We start from the raw sequence: 16394 nt of genomic DNA, 5'->3' as shown, positions 1-16394 counted from the left end.
CTCCTCTCTCTCTCTCTCTCTCTCTCTCTCTCTCTCTCTCTCTCTCCTCCTTCCTCCCTCCCAGCAATGCAGAAATATGCATACAGAACAGAGAACAAAGATGTTTGCAGCTGCAATCACACCGCAATTTATACACTCAGGTATGTTTATCAGATGATTGATACACATGTAATAATACACAGTTACACACACTCTTTGTGCAAAGGCACTCAGATACACAGAGGCAATTCCATCTGTCTGGAATCCGATGCAGGCGCAGGCACACACACAGACATACGCACAGGCACACACATGTGTGCGCGTGCGCATACACACTCACATGCGGAGGCCAGGCTGGCAGGATGCTCACCCCTGCTCTCTGGAAGGGCAGCTCTGCAGCCACAGCTGCACTGGATTGAAAACACACTGGAGCAGAGGCCCTAGCCCAGCCATGCTCCAGCTCTCTGCTTTGTCACCAAGCTGCTTAGGCAATGTGGTGAGCCAGCAGAGAGGGGAGGTCCCAGCCAGGGGACCCAGGGTGCAGCAGTTGGGTTGCTCTCAACTCCAGCGTTCTCTGCAGCCAGACCCAGAGTTCTAGATTCCCATGGTTGCCCTCTCTTTATTTTGACATATAACTGATATACAACACTATATTAGTTTCAAGCATACAACATAATGATTCAATATCTGTGTATACGGCAAAGTGATCACCACCATAAGTCTGGTTAACATTCATCACCACACATAGTTACAAATCTTTCTTTCTTGTGATGAGAACTTTTAAGATCTCTTCTCTTTGCCCACCATTGCCCTCACTTGCTCGCCCTCCCTCCACTACAGTCCACCCGTGGCCGACTTGACACAGACACACCAGCGAGTGAGAATCTGGGAGCCCCCAGGCCCCGACATTCCCACGCCTCTACCTCAACTGGAGACCTCAGGGGTCATCTCCTGCCCAGTCTCCAGGATGGTGCTCTCCTCAGGCCTTCCTGGCACCCTTGCTGGACAGTGTTCAGAGTTTACAGTCTTAGGCCACCTGCTCCAAGCCTGGTGCTGCTCTGGGCCACATGCATGGTTCCTCTGTCATCTGAGATGCGTCCCCTGGGTCTGCCACCCACAGCCCTGTCAGCTGCTGCCCCTCCTTCTTGTCCTGGCTACCTCCCTCCTCTGGACTCCCCAAGCTGCCAGTGACCCTCTCACGGGACAGGGCTGGCCACTGCAGCCTGGGGTTAGATGTACCCCTCCCTAAGGAGGGACACCGGGCTCTTTTGGCCCAGCCACCTAAGTGGCTCAGGATAACCTGGTCACCAATATCCCCAGGCTCTCTGGCATTCAGGCTCTGCTGGGCGAATGGCTTTTGCAACTAATCTGAGGACAATTAAACTCTATCTTCTGACATTTATGGTGGTGCACTTGGGACCATTTTGCTAGAGCTTTCAGCCTTAGGGCCTCATGCAAGCCAATTAGCTCTTCAGGGCTTCAATTTGCTTATCTGTGAAATGGGACTAATAGTAACACCTATCTCCCAAACATTATTGTGACACATCAACAAATTTATATAAGTAAACTATAGAGTATGTCAGTATAGCTTGGCTCTCAGTAAGGGATATACATGTGTTAACTAGTATTATAATCTTACCACTTGTGTTCAGGTTTCGCACTGTCTTGCTGTCACCTCTACTCCCAAAGCCCTGTGTCCCATTCAAAATGGGAACGGCAGGCCAGCTGCACATTTCTTTGCTAATGACTAACATTTATTAAACACTCAGTATGTGTCAGGCACTCTTCCAAGCAATAAATATGCATTAACTCATTTCACCTGCCCAAACCTATGAAGTAGTTCCAAGCATTGTCCTCATTCCATAGCTGAGGTGACGGAGGCACAGAGAGGCTAAGCAACTTCCCCAACATCACACAGCAAATACGTGGTAGAGCTGGGAAGTGAACCCAAGCCGCCCAGCTCCAGAGCTCGTGCACTCCATCCATATGCTTCTGCCAGCCTGTGTTCTTAGTGAAAGGAAGCCCAGCTCAGAACCCACTGGGACCCACTAGTGATCCCTCTCATACCCTTGGAGACCGCTACCCCACCCATAGTTCTATATCTGAAGTACCCTCCTTAGGAAGAGTAAACTATAAACACAGCATTTCCGACCCAAAATGGACTTTAAAGGCCACCTCCCTGTAGTACTGAGATAGCTGTGGGAAAACGGAGACCATAGCAGGGCGATGTCTCCCAAGGCCACACAGTGGAGAGTCCTGGACTCTCCTTGACTGGCAGGAACGGGTGTGTGACAGATACCTGGACTACAGGGGAGTCTGGTCCCCCCGCCAGGCCCAGGAGGGCCTGCCCGCCTCAGGCCCCCTCAGCCCAGCGACCGACCTGGAGCAGGGACTGACAACAGCAGCCTCGTCCTCCGATGAGCCACTGCACCAGGCACACAGGAAGACGGCGTCACCAGTCAGCACTCCGGAGCCAGTGGTGACTCACTGGGCCCCCGACTTTCCGCATGGAGTGGGAGGGGACTCAGAGACCCTCTGACCATTCCTCCACCGCCCCTCACCAGGAGGACCCTTCCTGTGGCTCCCCGGCTGAGGACGGCTCAGCTCCTGGGACGGGGTGCTCACCCCTCTCCAGTGGCTGATCCAGGCCCCCAAGCAGAAAGCTCTGGTGTCTTGCCATCATGTACTACCAGGCCACCCTTGGCCTCAGGGAAGCCCCGACAATTGGGGGGCAGCGCCTCACCCCTCCCCCCTTTCCATTGAGCCACACAGCCCTGGGTCCCTCTCCTGCCCTCATGGGGCTGAAGCCGTCTGGGCCATCTCCTATTGGACTCTCCCTCCCCATCACCAAGCCGTGCCAAGCCTGGACACCAGACAGACGCTGACCCAAGAGAAGTGGATCATGGCCTCCCTTGCTCTCCCCAGGCTGCCTCTACTGATAAAACCTGAGCAGCCCCCCTACGCACTCTTCTCCCAGCGCAGGGAGCCAGGGAGTGAAAGCTGAGAGATGAAACACTGTCCCCCAACCCCAGCTCCCTGCTGAAAGGGAGGGAACTGCACTTGCCTCTGGGAAAGAAGAGGGTGCCTCCAGCACCTCTCTCCCCCTCAATAAAGTCAGCGCTGATGAAGGGCAGGGCCCAACGCCAGGGAGGGATGTCCTGACAACCGCAGAAGTAATCATTAATGCTGCTGCACCCCTTTGGCGTTCGAACCTTCCTCTTTCAGAGCATGGATACTGGGGTCCTCTGCAAGCCAGTGACAAGCCAGGGCCCCAGCGATGCTCTCGCTCAAGCCCCGCATTTTACACACGGGGAACCCAGGCTCAGGGCAGGGAAGGGCCAGGTAGAGCACACACGTGCACACGTGTGCACACTCAGTACTGTTGTCCCATTTCAGTGGTGAGGGTTAGAGGCCCCAGGACACCAGGAGACTCTCCCGAGCTCATGCTGCACAGCCCGTCCACACTGCGTCGTCCAGGCACATCCCCTGCCTCCCAGGCAGGGGGCGTGACTCGGGGAGAGGTGGCCTGTGGGCACCATCCCATCTGTGCTGACCTTTGTTAATCAGCAGTCTCTTCTGAATGGATGGGAGCCCCTGGAAGGGAGGGCCAGCTCTGATGCCTCCGGCCCCTGGCACAGGCAGGGCACAGGGTGGGGGCCCCAAAAACTCTGAAGAGCGCTTGGTGGGTGGGTTTGGAAAGGTGACTTAGGGCTATAGAGGGGCACAGCATGATATCAGGAGGTGGGGCTGGACAAGGAAGGCTGCAGATGCCAGGACACTGCGGCCTAGTTCCACAGGGCAGAGTTGGGAGCATGGGAGAGGTTGAAGGAGGGGAGTGAAGTAATAAGCTTCCTGTTTAGCTACTATTCCTCAGAAGGCTAGGGGTCTCAGTGGAAGGTTAAAGTGCAAGCAGAAATCCTAACTGAGGCCGTTTTCTGGATTCAGGATATTGAAGGGACCTGGGTGGAGAAGGGCAGCTGGAATGGAAAAACGGGTACAGAATCCAGAGATTTGAAAAAATGGGAACGTCTCCCTGGTCCTCCGGGAAAAGGCAGGAAGGAAATGGCAGGAGGGGACAGGAGGGATAGGAAGAAACCGAAGATAGGACCTGGCTTACCACATAGCCTCATCAAAACCTGGGACACTCGGAGGTGCGTACAAAGGAGCTGTATATCTTTTTCTCAGCCAACCCTCTGCTGTGCCCCTTTGTCAAGGGGGGAAAGGTGAGAACAATTCATGCAATGCATGGAGCTGAGATAAGAGTGTCTAGGTGGTTCTCAAGGCCAACCCAACTTCGTACTGCCACCTCCAGGAAGCCCACCTGGGCTGCACCTGCCTCCACTGACCTCAACCTCTTCTGCAAACCACCAGCCCCAGACGGAGTCCCTCAATCCTGCCTGAGCTGCTTCAGGTCTCATCCTGCTCATTGTGAGTTTCAAGTCTCGTCTGAAAACAAGGGGCATGTCCAGTTTCCCCTGTGGCAACCCTGCTGGGAGGTGGGTACAGACCTGGACATAGAGGGTGAACGGGAAAGGAGGCCACGGACCTATATGGTGAGCTCAGGTGATGTGATGTCATTTTATTTTCAGCCATGAATGTGGTCTTAGAGTGGGAGATTTATCACATGGACACAGCGCAGGCCTGTCCGAGGTGAGGTGCTGAGTCCGGGGGGCAGGGGGGCCCTCTCCTGGCACTGATCCATTAAAGGGGAGCACTCTGAGGTCCAGGCAGAGTGGAGGGCAGCATCTGAGGCCCCCTAGGGCAGCTCGGACTCTCAGCACTCAGCCCCTCCCTCCTTCAACCTCTTAAACCACGTCTCCTCTCGCCTTACAGCCCAGGGCTTGGCAAACCCTTCCGGCTGATCAGATCCAGCCTGTCATCTATTTTTGTACAGCCAGTGTGCAAAGAGTGGTTTTTACATTTTTAAATGGTCAGGAAAAAAATTAAAAGACCCATCTTTCATGACGCATGAAAATTCTATGAAATTCAAACCTCAGTGTCCATAAATAAAGTGTATCAGAACATACCATGCCTGTTCATTTCTGTATCGTCTGTGGTTGCTTTTACACTACAACAGCAGAACTGAGTAGCTGCGACAGCGTATGGCCAGCAAAGCCTAAACTGTTGACAATCTGGCCCTTTCCAGAAACTCTGCCAACCCTCGTCCTAGTCTCACGCAGTACCTGCACTTTCTCCATTCAATTCCACATGCACCCGGACTTTCATTAAGAGGGACTCTCGTGACCTTCCTTGGGCACATTTCTGAGTCCCCAGGTACGTCCAGGCCCGTATAAGGGTGTGTGTCCCAAAATTCATTTGTCTTTCTGCTGTCGCATGTTTTACCCTAGCTCTCTGGCAGGTGTCATGGGAAACCTAGATGCCTCCCCAACTGTGTGTCACTCCCTCTTTGTGTGTCATTGTGGAGGTGGCTGTCACTATGTGCCTCTGACGGCATCCAGGGCTCAGTACAAACACGTCGCAGCTGAGGGGTTGCCAGCCTATGTGTTGCCAGGCAGCTGGACCACTAGTCATTCAGACCCTGGACTCAGATTCCTCTGTGCAGAGGTAGCCGAGGTTTCCAGGGCCCTCAGCCCTCAGTGTCGAAAGCCCTCCACGTAGCCCGTGCCTGGGGCATGGGACCTCTGCACCCACACCTCTCTGACGAGAAACCCGCTATTACCCAGGTGTCGGCTCCATGCTGAGCAGCTCTCAGAGAAGCAATGCCTTCCTGGCACTGAGCTCAGCTCGCGTTCTGCCTTTGGCACACCTTGGTTCTGCTCTCCAGAAGACAGCACAAGGTGTCCTCTACTTAACCAGTGCCAGCCCTTTGTCAATGAAACCTGCCTCCCTGGGAGGCCAGACACCTGGAACACTCTACCTGAGGCCACATCCCCAGGAAGAAAGCCATCTTGCAGCCGTAGCTCCTGTCTTTCTTAGCCTCTTGCCTAGACTGATCTGTAAACACCCATTTTGTGTGTTTGTTTATTCAACACAAATTGAGGGAGTGTCCCAAAGTAGGGGCATGGCAGAAAGGGCGGCTGCATGAGAAAGGACGGGTTCTGAAGCTTTCTGCAATCAACCACCTGCCAGCTGGAACCTTATACAAAACAGAACCTTAATGGAGCCATTCGCCTGATTAGTCCTTAGAAGGCAGGAAAAGGTCCTTCTAGAGGTTCCCCACAGCACCTGTTCTTGTTGGGCACAGGTGCAAACAGGCTCCAGCTCTTGTCCCAGACAGGACCACAGATGAACTGACCATGGTGGGGGAGGGGAGGGGATGGCCATCTCCCTGGTTACCCCACACACACTTGTTGATGGATTGGGTGGAAGATCTGGCCCAGGGCCTGCCCAGTGTGTTCTGTCTCTAATTTGTACGTTCAGATTTTGGCTTGTGCCCAGACTGGTGCCTCTGCTTGCCCTCCCCAAGGTCAATGGAGAGCTGTAGCCCCAGATTCAGCTTGGAACTGTGGGCTTTGCCAGCCCAACCCCAACCCTGCACCAAACTCAGGTTGAGGCCTCCTGGGGAAATCTAGGTGCTACGGCCACCCACCCCCTCAAGTCTGAAAAAGAGGTTTTCGTCCTCCTCCAAAGCCCATAACCACTCAAACGCCGCTAACCTGACCTTCAGGGTGCTTGTCTGCCTCTGCCCGACAGCAATTCCAAGGCAAATTGCCCTCCGCCAGCTGTGTGTGTCAGACCCCTCCTATCCCCAGCCGCCCCACACACAGAGCTGCCCGCAGCGAAAGCCAATGCTTGTCAGTTCTCGTTTGTTTGTTTGTTATTTGTTTTTGGTGTTTGTGGGGGTTTTTAGAAGGGGTGGCTTTGTGGGACGCTGTGAGGCTGGGGAAGTTAAGAAGGGAACTGACGCCCTTGCACTAAAAGCATAGAAATGATCTGGACTGGAGAACCATCAGAGCTGTACGACCCTCCCCCAGCATCTTCGAAAAGGTGCCTGAGCGCCTTCCAAAGGTGAGGGTCCGCTCCCCAGCTCCATGTGAAGTACAAGCAGCTTCTGGCGGTGCTCCCTCCCCAGCGTCTAGCTTCATCCATTGGCGCCCTGGCGCCTTCTGACTCCCTAACCCGCCAAGGTCCCGCCAGGATGTGTGCCCCCTCCATCAGCTGCCGCAGGAACCTGTGCCTTTAAGGCGCCTGGCAGGGGCCTCCGGCGTGCCCACCTCAGTCACGAAGGCAGGTGCCTTCTCCCACGGGCCCCAGGAGGGCGTTTCCTCACAGGACGACCAAAGCCAGCCGGACCCCAGCCCCTCCACGCCGCAGGAAATTCAGAGACGATGCTCCTTGGAACAATCCGGAATGTGTCACCATAGGGGGGCATCCTACGATGCTGCCCCTATCTCACCCCCTACCGAGCACAAGGCTTGCTCACCCCTCAAACACCCTGAAGACTGCGGTATCCAGCCCCCAGGGACCTTCCAGCGTCACCTTCCCAATTCGCGTAGGCGCATCCGTCTGCCTCGGGAGTAGGGAGACAGGTCCTTGCGGACCGCTGTGGGTCTCTCCTGGCCGTGGCGCCTTCCCAGCCCCCGGTCCTCCCTTCTGACACAGGAAGGGGTGCGAGCAAGCCAGGCCGACCCCACCCCCTCAGGACTGCAGGGCTCAATCGCCCCAGACACTTGGTGGGGAGGGATGCCAGCCTGTCGCGCAGGAAGGGAGCAGCTGTGGGAGGGGGCTTCGTTTCGGATTCGGAGGATGGCCCCGAGCCGCCCTGGCCGGGCTTTTCGTCGGTGGATGGCGCGGCTCGTGGAGAGAGCCGCCGCCGAGCTGGAGGAGAGGGTCGGCAGTCCCCAAAGAGGGGAGGCGAGGACGGACCCGGCGTGGACGGACAGGGGCTGCGGGGTGGCCCTTACCTGCTCCCGGCGGGGCTTGGGGCCGCAGGTCGGCGGGAGCAGACTCCGCGGGGAGGGCGCGTAGTGGCGAGCCTGCGCCCCACGCCGCCCGCAGATGAGGAGCGCGTGTGCCCAGGAACATGCGCCGAGCCCGGGTCTCTGCGTCCGTTTGTCGGCTGGCAGCCGGTGGCCGTGGGTCCCTGCACCGCGGCGTGTGAGCGCGCCGTGTGAGTGTGCGCACGCAGGATCCGCTCGCCTGGAGCCGCCGCTGTCAGTCACGCCCGGGGCCGAGCGCGGCTGCCCCCGCCTGCCCTCGCCCTCCCCTCTTCCAGGGCCCCCCCAGCGCCCCGGGGTCTGTCCTGCGGGTGAGGCACCGTCTCTGCAAAGAAGCCAGGCCTGGCGCTGAAGGGAGGCGACAGACCACCACCTCCACCCTCCCACCCCCTGCACTTCACAGGCTGGGGGGCGGGGTGCAGGCCAATGGGCGCCCGGGGGAGGAGTTAGGCCGGGGGCGTTGGTACAGGGAGCCGACCGCCCGCTGCCTTCTCCCGGCCTGGAGGCGGACATCAGCAGAAACTGAGGCGCGGACCTGGGAAGCAAGGATGCCGAGGCGACCACCCCTCCCCCCCTCTGTCTCCTGGCTTCCGGGGCTCAGAGTCGGGCCTTCCCCGGGGATCAACGCCCTCCTTTCAGCCCTCCCTAAGATACCCAGGGCGTGAAAGCCCTGTTCTTTCTCCTCCCCACATCCTCACGATGCTGTCTCTGTCAGAGCCTGTTCTCCTCCTCCGCGAAGCCTCCCTTACCCGGCAAGTCCTACCCTCTCTTTGGGTCTTCTTTGTCCCCCACAGTCCTGGCCTGGGAAGATCAGTGAGCTTTGGAGTGCCTGCCTGGTGTCTTCAAACGTGATCTCCTGGAGAACACCTGTATGCCCAGAAAAGGGGTGCGGGCATCCAGGGGCGCCTACCACAACTCAAAATGACACTGCTCCGGAGTCAGGCTGCCTGGGCTCTCCCGGCCTCAGCTTCTTTACCTGTCTTGACAGCAGCATTAAATAAAAATGCTGCAAACGCCCCATAGTAGGTTTTTACTGATTTTAGTTCTTCACTGATGAATAAATTACTATTGCTACTGTTATTGTGGTTCTGCTGAACCTCCTCCTAGTAGAGATGAATTAACTGAGGCTTCATGAGAGGAATCAAACAGGTCAAGGTCACGTACCCAGTCCATGGTGGAGTCAAGCCTGGGAACCCACTCCCAGGCAAAGTACTTACCCTCTGTCCACCCCGCCTGCTATCCCACAGCAGCCACCTGCCCCTGCCCTCAGCGTCTGGCCACCACCCCAGGCACCAGCATCCTGAGAGCTCCCTCCACACCCCCATCCACCTTTCTGCAACCAGGCTGTGTCCTTCCCCACTCACATCAGTCACCGTCCAGTTTCCCCTGTGGGTCCAAGTCTGGGATGTGGCCACCTTGCTGAGGGAGCCTCAAGGAAGAAGAGGGACGAGAAAGAGATGGCTTGAGCCTTTCCCTGGGGATTCCAGTCCAACTGAGGAGAAGAGGGCTGCATGACAGAGCAGGGGGCCATACTGGACAAAGAAATATCTGAGGCCCCAGAAAGAAGCGGGGAGTTTCCTAGGTCCGCACAGCGAGTCGATGGCTTCTTCTTACTGCACAGTGAACACTGGCCCCACTGGTACACCACACTGTTAGTCTGCATGACTCACCTTCCTTTCAATCCAGGAAAGCTTCCTGGAAGAGGAGCACCTCAATCCTCTGGGGAGGTGTTGTTCTAGAGTCAGAGAAACAGACAGACAGACAGACAGACTTCCCTCAGGACCTGGCTACACCGCCTCCTAGCTTGTTGCCCTAACCCCTGGGAGCCTGCTTCCTTCTTCTGCCTCCAACCGGGGAGTTGTGAAGATCAAATGAGATGCTGTGTGTGCAAGTGCTCTGTAAACTGTGAAATGTCATTAGAGGGAAGGAAAAGCTGTCAGGAGCCTCAGAGCCAGGAGGGAAGCAGGGAGTAGGGGACATTGGGGGCCCAGGAGGGTAAGGCAGGGTGGGGACCAGTCACCTATCACAGGCCAGCTTGCCCTGGAAATGTCAACGATCAGGGCCCTCCAGGAGGTCCCAGGGCTCTGAGGTTTTACATTTAGTTCCAGGTTTGTTCCCTTTTCCATTACTCTGAGTTCCTCAAGTCACCCTCTGGGTTCTGGGGCCCCTGTTCTCTGTTTTGCATCCCCAGGCATGTGTCATGGTGTGGCCAGTGAGCAGGCTGGCATGGTGCACGACTTGGGTACGCCTTCCTCTTTGCCTGGGAAACAGCTGGCCAGGGGCGGAGCCCAGCCACACTCTGCTCCCACTCCCTTCACCTTTTCTCCCTCTGCTTCGAGGTCCCTGGCCAGAGGGTGAGCCTCCAGCTGAACACAGCCGGAAGGCATCAGGGGTCCAGGTACCACTGTGCAATTTGTGCCCTACTCAGGGGGCCTTGGCCAAGGGGCGAGTGGGATTAGAAATCCAGCTCCAGCCTGCCGCCAGCCAGGCATGCAGAGTCCACCCAAAAGGAGCACTTTTTTTAGTTAGTCCTGGAGGGAGAACCTCTCTCATCTCCACAAGGTGCTACATGGGCTAGCCGGTCTTGTATAATAGATGGACCTGATCCGAGCGCACCTCTAGTGTCGGCCTGGGGTAGGCATGGAAATGAACATCAGAGCTAGGATCCACAGGTTCATCTAGTTCCCTCCTCTGTGAACGAAATGCCTGAGCCCAGAAGGCTCATGAGACTAGGCCAGGAACATACAGGTAACTTTCTTAACAGATTGGGGACTGAAGCCCGAGTCAGTCCCGGGACCCAGCTGAGCATTGTGCTACCTGGTTGGCTGACCCCGTCATGCTGCAGGCCCAGGCTTGGCTTTTGCGTCCTGGACTGTTCTCTGCCCAATCAGGCACGGGGCTGCAGGCCCGCCAAGCAATCTCTGTTCTGCCGGAGCAGGAGCTACACCAATTCTGTTCCCCCAGACTGGGCCTCCCCAAGGACAGGGGCAGAACGTCCCTCTTCGTCCAAACCAGCCCACTCGTTCTCGCCCTACCTGCCTGGCTGTGCGAAGACTGGAGGCCAAAGCACCACCCTTGGGAATGGTCTTCTCCCAGAAGACCCCTTGCATGGCCTTCTGCCCCCGAGGGAGGGAGGCTGTGAGTCTCCTCAACAGCTCTCCCCTTCCCTAATGTGCTCACTGCTCCAGCTCCCTTCCACAAGCCAGCCAGCCAGGCGGGCAGCAGCTAAAAAAATATGGATTTTAATTCAATTTTCTAAGACGTGGCTGAGGGAGATGGATGCCAGGCTGCCCTACCCAGCATTCATCTTTCCTGAGCAGCAGCTCCCTCTGTCAGTCCTGTCCCCCAACACACACACCCCGCCCTACCCCCCCCCCCCAGCCCTTATGCTGCTCAGAACAGCGCGTTCCAGGACACCTAGGGGTTTTTCTTGTAATTAACTGACACTTGCTGGACACTCGCCTTGTCTTGGGCCAGTGCTTCTCAACCCTCTGGTGTTACAAAATCCCTGGGGAGCTTTAAAAATATAGCCGTGCTCACACCTCCTCACCTAAGATCATTAGACAATTGGTCTATGGTGAAGCCTGAGCAAAAGTATTTTTTTAAGGGGATTGAAATGTGCAGCCAAGGTTCAGAACCACTATCGTAGGCCCTCTGCTAAACGCTTTGCGTGTGAGCACCCCAAAGTGACAGGCTCCAATGTCTAGGGCCCGTGTGGGGAGTGCTGAGATGCTGCCCTCAGCCCCCGGCTTCATTTTCCCCAGGAGCTATGTTAATGTTTGTATCTAGCTTCTCCAGGACATAAAAAGGATGGGGAGCAACTGCCTTACGTGCATTAGCCCATTTAATTCGCATCTGGGAAATGTCATAGGCATTGAGTGCCAGGCTGTGGAATAAGTGTTTCCTTCTATGGAGGAGCACCGTGCTGGTCCTGGGCCACTTCTCACTCGAGCCAGTGGGAACCGGGGGCCTAGATTGTGCAGCTCGGGGCCAAGTTTGATTCAGAAGGTCCTCTGGTCACCTCCTGCATCTGTGCTGGAATCAGACCACCAGGGAGGCTCTGAGCAGCCCCAGGTGCCTGAAGGAGTGCCCCCCGGAAGGCCTGGAAACACGGCAGAGCAGCAGTAGGCTGCTTTGGAATGCTGAGCCCCCCCCCAAGGTGTGCAAGCCACACCCATTGCCCCACATAGGTCTCCTCTCCCACAGAGCCACAGGGTGCAGGGACATTCCAGGTGACAGAGCCTGGCCTCCCATGGGAGGGCACCCACTCCAGAAGCAGGTACTGCAGACGAGATGCACTCTGACTCCCTGTCCTCTCATCCAGGAGGCAGCACCCTCATCGGATGAACCCATGCCATCTAAAGGCTCGTCACTTATCCCATGGACACTGGGCCTCCAGACCCCAGGGATTCTCTGAGGAACTAAGGCAGTGAATGTCAGGCTGCTTAGATCCATGGTTTCAAGTTTTGTTACAGGGGATCTAGAAATCTTTGCAGCTGCCTCACCTGGAGCCTGGAGTACAGGTGGAAGGGAGACCCATCTTCAGAGCTGCCTGGGAGCAACTCAGACCTGAGGAGTCCTGGGTCCTTCTGCCCCACCCCCCACAGGACACAACAATGGACAAGGATGAGCAAGGGGGGGGAACTGACCAGAGTAGGGGAGGTGGGATCAAGGGACCAGAGATTTGGAACCCTAAATTCTAAGTGCCCACTTGACTAGTTATCATCCCATTTCACAGATGAAGCAAATGAGGCTCAGAGAACAGAAGTGATTGGATCAAAATGACCACATTTACTAACTGTGACGCAGCTGGAGCCACACCCAGGTGTCTGGACTTTCAGCCCTGTGCTCTGAACCATGACCCTTAGAAGGGAAGACACTTCAGGGAGCTGGAAAGCATGCGTGTATTGGGAATAGGTTAGCGAAAGAAGTAATCCCTTGAGCCCTTGGAGTAAAAGTGAGAAGTACCTGAGAAGAGCCAAATACTCTCAGTCTCCTTACCCATATACATCAATTCTCAAATGCAGCCTCGTGTCCAGATCAGCACACTTATTGTTGCACGTGAGCGTACTCTGCACACATACACACGTGCATTTCCATCTGATACGAAGGCCCCAGAGGTGCATTCACATAGGGTCCAAGCACGCACACGTGCACACACAAGGGCGCCGTCCTCACCTCTGCAGTATGAAAGCACGTCTTCTCTCCCAAGGCGGAGATGTTTTTTCTCCTGCAGAACTGCATGGAGGCAGCAGGCCTCTCTGCAGAGCCAAAGCTTCATGACTGCCAGGCAAGTCCCATCCACCTTGCGTAGTTCCCTCTCCAGGGACTCAGCAGTTTCCCTGGTTTCCCCCGTGGGAGCTGGATACCCTGCAGGGGTCCCTGGTCAAGGGAGAATGCACTGTCTCCATTGTTACCTCCAACTCTTCTCTATGCACAGGGTTTTTTTGCCTTCTCGTTCCCCACCTCTTCTTCTCCATCTTTGGCACACTCTGGACTCCGTGTGCAGTGCTCTGCTGTAGAAATGACCCCTTTTGGGCATCCTACAAACAGGCCACTTTGTGTATGTTCAAGAGCCACACTGCACATGTCATCTGATCGGTCAGGGCTTGTTCACTGGCCTCCATCTGGCTCCTGTTGGGATAGGTGCCTGCTCCCCTCTGCCTTCCCTCCCTTCCCCCTTGCAGGTCCCACAGTCAGAGCCAGGTCTCACACGCCGGTGCTCTAGTGTCCTCAGAGCCTGACTTGGCTGCCTTGAAAATAGCAGCGCACCCGGCCCCAAGTGCTGGCTTTAACACGGGGCCACAGCCAGCACGGAGGTGTGGAAATTACAGCTAATGCATGTAGCAGGAGACAACAAGCACGAGGCATGGATACAGCCATTTCCAACAAAGCAACTCAGGATAATGGCGGGCCTGTGACAGGCTGAGTCCTGATTCGGTGTCATGCAAATGGTGCCGATAATTATATTAAAAGTAGGGCAAATAGAATGTTCTTTGACAACCAACCTTGGGAGCGGGTGGCAGCTGATGAAACGATCCTCTGCCATGGCTGATGGGATCATTGTCCATGAGGAATTCACTGGGGGCCCAGGGGGCCCTAGGCAGGGGCTGGAAAGATAACTGAAGCCTGTGGGACAGGGTTGACCCAAGCCCTTGCACATGCTCAGGGGCAGGATTTATATATCAGTTTCTATTGCTGTGTAACAACTTACCACAAACTTAGCAGCTTAAAACAACACACACTGATTATCTCAGTTTCCTTGGAGCAGGAGGGCAGATGGGGGTCCCCTGCTCAGGGTGTCACAAGACTGCAATCAAAGCGTCAGCCAGGCCTAAGGTCTCATGTGAGGCTCAGGGCCTTCTCCCAATGGCGCTGCAGAGTCTGCTGCTCACGGTTCCGGGCCGGGGCCGTCAGCTTCCCACCACGTGGCCATTTGCCTCTTCAAGGCCAACAGCAGAGAGACTGCTGCCTCCTTGCCTTTGACTGCTAGACCCTCTTTTAAACGGCTCATCTGATTAGCTCAGGCCCTCTCAGGAAAAATTTAAATCTGACAAATTTAAAGTCAACGTATTAGGGACTTTAACAGCATCTATATAAAACCCCTTCCCCCTTGCTATGTAACTAGCCTCCCCAGGAAAGTAAAATCCCATTATATGTGTAGGTCCGGTCCACATTCAAGAGGAAGGGTTGGGTGGGCTTGTTCACCAGGGGGCAAGACTCTTCTGTCTACTGCAATCCCTGTCACCTAGAGGCTGGGAGATGAGGGGTGGGGTGGGGACGAACCATTGGCCAAAGCTCTCTGAAGTCAGAGCCTGTGTCGGTATTATTCCATCCCCAGGGCTTGGTATGAAGCTCAAGAAATCTTGATTAATTAAATAAGTCAGTCACCAGCTCCTACCTCCATTGTGCAGGTGGGAAAACCAAGGCCGGAGAGAGGAAAGAACTGTTTTCAGGTCATCCAAGGCAACAAATGAGTGAAGTCGAAAACAGTGGTAACACTGCCATTTACTGAGCACCGACTACATGCCAGGCACCACGCTGGGTTAGCTCACTGGCTCCTTGAATCATCAGAAAGCTGTATGATTAGGGATTATGATTACCCCAGGTTTACAGGTGAAGAGACCAAGTTTCAGGGATCTGAGGTAACTTGCCCGAAGGTTCTACTAACAGGACTCGGCTTGGTCCCAATGTCCCTGACACTCCCTTCTCTGTGCTGTGCTGCCTCTGTCTGCAGGTAGGACAGGCTGGGAGCACCATCAAGAGGCCAGGTGTGCAGGATGATCAAGGATGCTTGGCCGCCTTCCCTTGGCCTCTACCCACTGCTCCCCCTTCCTTCCCAGGGGGATTAAGTCATCATCATGCTGTTTCACACTGGGCCTGACAAGGGGTGGGGGGGTGTCTCTAATTACTCATAATTAGCCAGCCTGATTAGTCCTGTCACACGGGGATTGTCTCTTTTAGCTCTTTCCTTTGTGTTCTGAGGACACTTCTCTGCAAAGGAGGGGAGCCATCTGCATGACCAGGAAGGAGAGGACACAGGACACTGGCCGGCACAGGCAAAGGGGTCTTTGATGACCACAGAGACAAGCTTCTCTGAGAGCTGGCCCCTCCCACCGGATCCCCAGGGGAGCCTCAGAGTCTTCCCTATTGGAAGATGTAACCCGCCTCACTCCCCAGGGGGCAATACCCTTCCCCAGCTATGCAAATGCACCACCCCTCACCTCTGTAAGTCCCTGGTCAAATGTTCCTGCCCTCCCTCCGTGTGTGACAGCCCCTTTACTCCATCACTCTCCACCCACTTACCCTGCGTTATAGCACAGTGGTTAGGCATAGCTTTTGGAGCCAGACTGTCGGGTTCAAATCCTGGCTCTGCCCCAGGACACGTTATTTAACCTTCTGTACCTCAGTTTCCTCATCTATAAAGAGGGACTAAACACTAATACCTCAATTTTTTTTAATTAAGGTATGTACTATTTTTTGTTTGTTTGTTTGTTTTTTAAGGAGGGCGCAGCTCACGGTAGCCCATGCGGGGATCAAACTGGCAATCTTGATGTTATCAGCACCACGCTCTAACCAACTGAGCTAACCGGCCACCCTCCATTTTAACATTATAAAATTTAAATCAGTTAATATGTGTAAAGCCTTAGAACAGCGTTTAGCACAGAGTACAATCTGAGGAAGTACAAACAATAGGAGTAAGTACAAACTTATTCCTTTGTTCACTCCTTTTCTTTACAGCCCGCATCACTATCCGACATGCTGCGTATTATTTGTCTATTTGTTTCATATTTGTCTCCCCTAAGAGAATGGGAGCTGCCTGAGGGAAGGGTCTTCCTTTGCTCATTGCTCTATTTCCAGCACCCAGAGGGGCTGGACAGTGTTTGTGGAATCAGTCAGTGTACCCCACCATCCCTCTTCCCAGGAGGCAGTTTCACTCCTCTCCGAACCTTTCAGGAGCTCTAATTTAAAGAAAATAAAAATGCCGCTTCCGTGCTTTCATCATCTTCTGACTTC

At 55.1% G+C, this 16394-nt stretch overlaps 1 protein-coding gene across 1 annotated transcript in view; it reads right to left on the bottom strand.

The window, feature by feature from the left end:
* Positions 1–8775, bottom strand: part of LOC109381362 (translation initiation factor IF-2-like) — a 12021-nt gene extending 3246 nt beyond the window's left edge. Inside the window, exon 1 of the mRNA XM_019639940.1 lies at positions 7845–8775. Within this exon, the coding sequence (XP_019495485.1) occupies positions 7845–8390 (546 nt within the window). The 5' untranslated portion in view covers positions 8391–8775. The remainder of the gene's footprint in view (positions 1–7844) is intronic.
* Between the last annotated feature and the right edge of the window lie 7619 nt (positions 8776–16394).

This window comes from Hipposideros armiger, unplaced genomic scaffold (assembly GCF_001890085.2).
Source record: "Hipposideros armiger isolate ML-2016 unplaced genomic scaffold, ASM189008v1 scaffold_47, whole genome shotgun sequence".
In the NCBI taxonomy this organism is placed as follows: domain Eukaryota; kingdom Metazoa; phylum Chordata; class Mammalia; order Chiroptera; family Hipposideridae; genus Hipposideros; species Hipposideros armiger.
Note: the sequence above shows the minus strand (reverse complement) of the source record. Positions and strands in the feature narration are given on the sequence as shown.